At 27.7% G+C, this 4,229-nt stretch overlaps 2 protein-coding genes across 3 annotated transcripts in view; both read left to right on the plus strand.

Moving 5' to 3' along the window:
• LOC107634149 (PLASMODESMATA CALLOSE-BINDING PROTEIN 3-like) overlaps positions 1-985 on the plus strand; it is a 1,642-nt gene extending 657 nt beyond the window's left edge. Inside the window, exons 2-3 of one of the 2 annotated variants that reach the window (XM_016337724.2) lie at positions 403-436; positions 599-985. In XM_016337724.2, the coding sequence (XP_016193210.2) occupies positions 403-436; positions 599-668 (104 nt within the window). In that variant the 3' untranslated portion in view covers positions 669-985. The remainder of the gene's footprint in view (positions 1-402; positions 437-598) is intronic. The other variant, XM_016337725.2, reaches the window with a different exon arrangement.
• LOC107634148 (PLASMODESMATA CALLOSE-BINDING PROTEIN 3-like) overlaps positions 3,392-4,229 on the plus strand; it is a 3,684-nt gene continuing 2,846 nt past the window's right edge. The window contains exons 1-2 of the mRNA XM_016337723.2: positions 3,392-3,922; positions 4,007-4,040. Of these exons, the coding sequence (XP_016193209.1) occupies positions 3,580-3,922; positions 4,007-4,040 (377 nt within the window). The 5' untranslated portion in view covers positions 3,392-3,579. The remainder of the gene's footprint in view (positions 3,923-4,006; positions 4,041-4,229) is intronic.

The raw sequence follows: 4,229 nt of genomic DNA on the forward strand, positions 1-4,229 counted from the left end.
AGATAAAATATAAAGTATTTTTTAAATAAATTATAATGATATTTTGATATTTTATTGATATTAAAATATAAATTATTTTTTAATTATTTTTAATATTTTTTAATTATATAAAATATTTAAAATATTTTTGTTTTAATAATTAATGATAAATACTATTTCTAAACTCATTTCAAGAATACACCTTAAAAATAAGGTTGGACACGCTGACATGTGATAATATTTAAGTGTGTTCAAGCGTGTTTAGAAAAAAAAATTTTATTTTTTATTAAGATGCGATTGGACATAAAAGACGCGCATATCAAACAAATATCCATGAATGTCGTGTCTGAAATGTATCCGACACATTAAATTAAAAAAATATCCGTGTTTCATAACTAATTAAAATTTTGTTTTGGTGCATAGGTTTTGGAAGCTGTAGATACCCACCAATTGAAAGGTGTGGTTTATTTCTTAATTTTTAAATTCCAGTTGGTTCATTTATCACTACTTCATTTAGTGAAATATATTATCTGCAGTTCTGCACCCTATATATGGAGAGTTGGAGACTAATTGGTATTGTCACAATGTTTTAACAGTATTTTTTTTTTTTTGGACTAAGTTTTAACAGTATTGGAAGAGCAGAAGATGCAACAAAGACGAAGTCTCTTACCGGAGACTCTACAAATTAGGCCCAAGCCCAAATATTATTGGGTTGAAACAGCCAATGATTCAAGCCCATTTAGCGTTAGACAAAGACGAAAGAGTTTGGTTACTCTATTCATGTACTCTCTATATTAAAGGGCTGGAGGATTTGTTGGCCTCCACCAAAGCTGTACCAAAATTCCAAAACTGGGTTTAACCTAGAGAGTGGAATATAACCACCTATATAATAAATGCGTGTATAATGTAAATAAATAAATAAATAATACAATAATATTTTCCGACAACAAAAAAAATAATAATAAACGACTTAGTCAGAGTGTTATAGTAAGTAATTTTTGTGAAATAATTTGAGCAGTAATTCATGTTTTGAAGGCTTTAGTAAGTTCTTTTGAGAACTTTGTCTTTGTATATAACTATATAAGGTAAAATATAAAGCCTGGAGAATGGAATATACGAGGACATATTTTTTTTCCAATTAACAAAAGGGTCAATGTGAAATTATCAATATAATAATTGTTGAAAGAAACAAACATCCTATCTTAAGATACCATATATTTCGAACTTGATAGAGTATTTTGAATTATTGATTTTTGATGTTTGATACACACCTACAAAATATTTGCTACATAGACATAACAATGAATGAGTTGTAATCTCATCTTTATTTTTGTCATGATATTTACCATTGTATTTATATTTTTTTATAATCAAACGAAAGTTAATTTGTTAATTTTAATATAAGATATTTTTTATTTTGAGTATTAATAAATCAATAAACTCAAAACTATCTTGATAATTAGTAACAAAATTAAATACCTTCATACAATATGTCTCATAAATAATATCTCGTTGATCCATATCTTAAATTAAGAGATAATATTTTTAAATAGCAAACAGTTTTCCTTAAAAAATACTATTATTTTCAATCATTCTCAAAACATCTACTTTATCAATACTCATTACAATCTCTAATAACACAAGCAAAACCAGCACTATCAGTAGAATCAGGATAACTAGCAATCTAGCATCACAATTAATCTTAAAAATATCTATAGATGAAAATTTCAAAAACTACTTAGAATATAGAAAAGAGGGGAGGGAGATACGTTGTAATTAAAAAACACTCCTAAATTCTTTTTTTTTTTTATATAACTAAAGCTAGACAAATCACTTTTTTCATAGGTCAAGTCTCATGAGGATTAAAAATGTCATTATTCCTTATTCGTCATATCCATCAAAGTCCCAAAAAGAACCTGAATGAATGTTCTATGCTATGATACAAAAACTAGTTCTTTAATTTCAAAGGATGATAAAAAAATATCCAATATGTCATACAAGCTAAGTTTTTGGACAATCACAAATACAATATAAAACCGATTCCTAACTAGAAAGACATATTAGACATATATCCAATAACAATATCCATCTTTTGAAGCAAAAATTTGTAGTTAGCGAAAACTTCAAAAGAAGCTGACACCAAAGTCAAAGTCGATTTTCCGCTTCTTCAAACTAAAAAGCTGCTTATACAACTACAACAATTACAAGTAACTATTGCGTAAGTCATAGACTTTGAATGCAGCTCCAAACTAATATCAACTTACTTTCGAAACTATTTGTACATTTGGATTATATAAAAGAATGTTACCATTTAGATTCTGGGTAGAGAAAAATAAAGAGTCTGTGTATACTAGCAGTTGATTATTTTACAATTATTTTTTGTGCATGCATTAATTTTAGACAAAAAACACACTTAATACATTATTCTATGTATTTATATAGAAATTAATAGTAGTTTCTGAAAAAAGAGGTGCAACAATGGATTTTTTAAAGATTAATTTAAAATATTTAATCTTTTAAAAATTAAATTTATAATAAATTAATTTTTAATCCGTAGAATTCAAAGTTATTATGAACCAAAAATAAATTAAAAGTGCTATCTTTTCTAGGAATTATTTTAACTATTATTTCTTTATTATTAACTCGGTATGCACGTTAAAAGATATTTAAAAATAATACAAACATACCATTTACACAAAATGGTTACTTTCACAGTTTCACATACAATTTTGGCCTTTTGGATGAGGATAAAATATACCTTGTTACATAATTTAGTCATATATATTTAGTTAAATATATTAAATAATTTAATAATTTAAAATATTATTTTTAAAAAATATTTTTATTAAAATAATCATTTTTATACAATTGAATTAAATATATAAAATAATTATTTTTATTGAAAGAAATATGTATAATCATAATTAATTTAAAAAAAATTTGGAGACAGTCGTTTTTAGTAATTTTTTTATTATTTTATTAATATAAATATTAAATTACTTTTAATAATTAAATTTTATTAATTTATATGTAAATTTTAATAAATATAAATATAAATTATTAAAGACTAAGGGTGAATTTAAAATAATAATATTTGATGAAGTAATATTTTTCGTTACTTTATGTAAACAGAGGAATACCTGACGAAAAAGTTACTGGGACTGATCATCCTACACAGCACACTCACAGGCAGACATTAACGTTATAATTTATAAATGAGAGAAAGAGAGAGTGACATATACGAGATAATACTTAATTTGATCCCTGAAGTTATAATCGAACTTTAATTTAGTTTTTAAAATTTAAATCATTGTAGAGACTAACGTGATTAAAATTTAAAAAGTTTAAGGATTAAATTGAGGTAATTGAAATTTCAGGACTAAATTGAGAAGTATTTTCTCGATATATATCACCGATAAAGAAAAAGAGAAGCTAAAGAGAAAGCCAAAGCGCCTCCTTCTGTTTTGATCTCTTCACAACAATAATATATGTTTTTTGCATCCCTCTTTTCCCCTCTCTGACCATACACTCTTTAATCTCTCTCTCTCTCTTCCTTTACCAACTAATAAGCAAAAACAAAGCCATATCTTCCTTCTTAATATGGCAGCACCATGGGTTCCACCATCATCAAAGCTTCACATTACTTCCTTGCTGATGATGCTGTTAATGGCGACCACCATGATGAACAACAATGTGAGTGGCCAAGCAACATGGTGTGTAGCTAGAAGTGATGCATCCAACCAGGCCCTGCAAACTGCACTGGACTATGCATGTGGTTCCGGTGCAGATTGCTTTCCTCTTCAAGCCAATGGCCTTTGCTTCCTTCCTAACACTATCCAAGCCCATGCTTCTTACGCCTTCAACAGTTACTACCAGCGAAGGGGAAGAGCTCCTGGTTCCTGTGATTTTTCTGGCACTGCCACCATTGCTCAAAGCGATCCCAGTATGCACTACTACAAAACACTCTTCATCAATTTATCGATCCCTTTGGTTAGTTCTCATTTTCTGTTTTCTGGTTTCTGTGTAGGCTATGGATCTTGCGTGTACCCATCTTCTGGAAGGTATGTTTACTTATTTGCATCTTTACTTTAATATATTTCTTACTCTCTGCATTTTGCAGCAAATATGAGATGGTAGTTCTTTTTTAGTGGCAGATGGAGAGTACAGTTTTTAATAGTTAAAGATAAGTGGTTAATGTTCCTTGTTTTTGAAGTAAATGGATTCTAATATTCTCATTCTCGGATGTATCT

This window comes from Arachis ipaensis, chromosome B03 (assembly GCF_000816755.2).
Source record: "Arachis ipaensis cultivar K30076 chromosome B03, Araip1.1, whole genome shotgun sequence".
Classification (NCBI taxonomy): domain Eukaryota; kingdom Viridiplantae; phylum Streptophyta; class Magnoliopsida; order Fabales; family Fabaceae; genus Arachis; species Arachis ipaensis.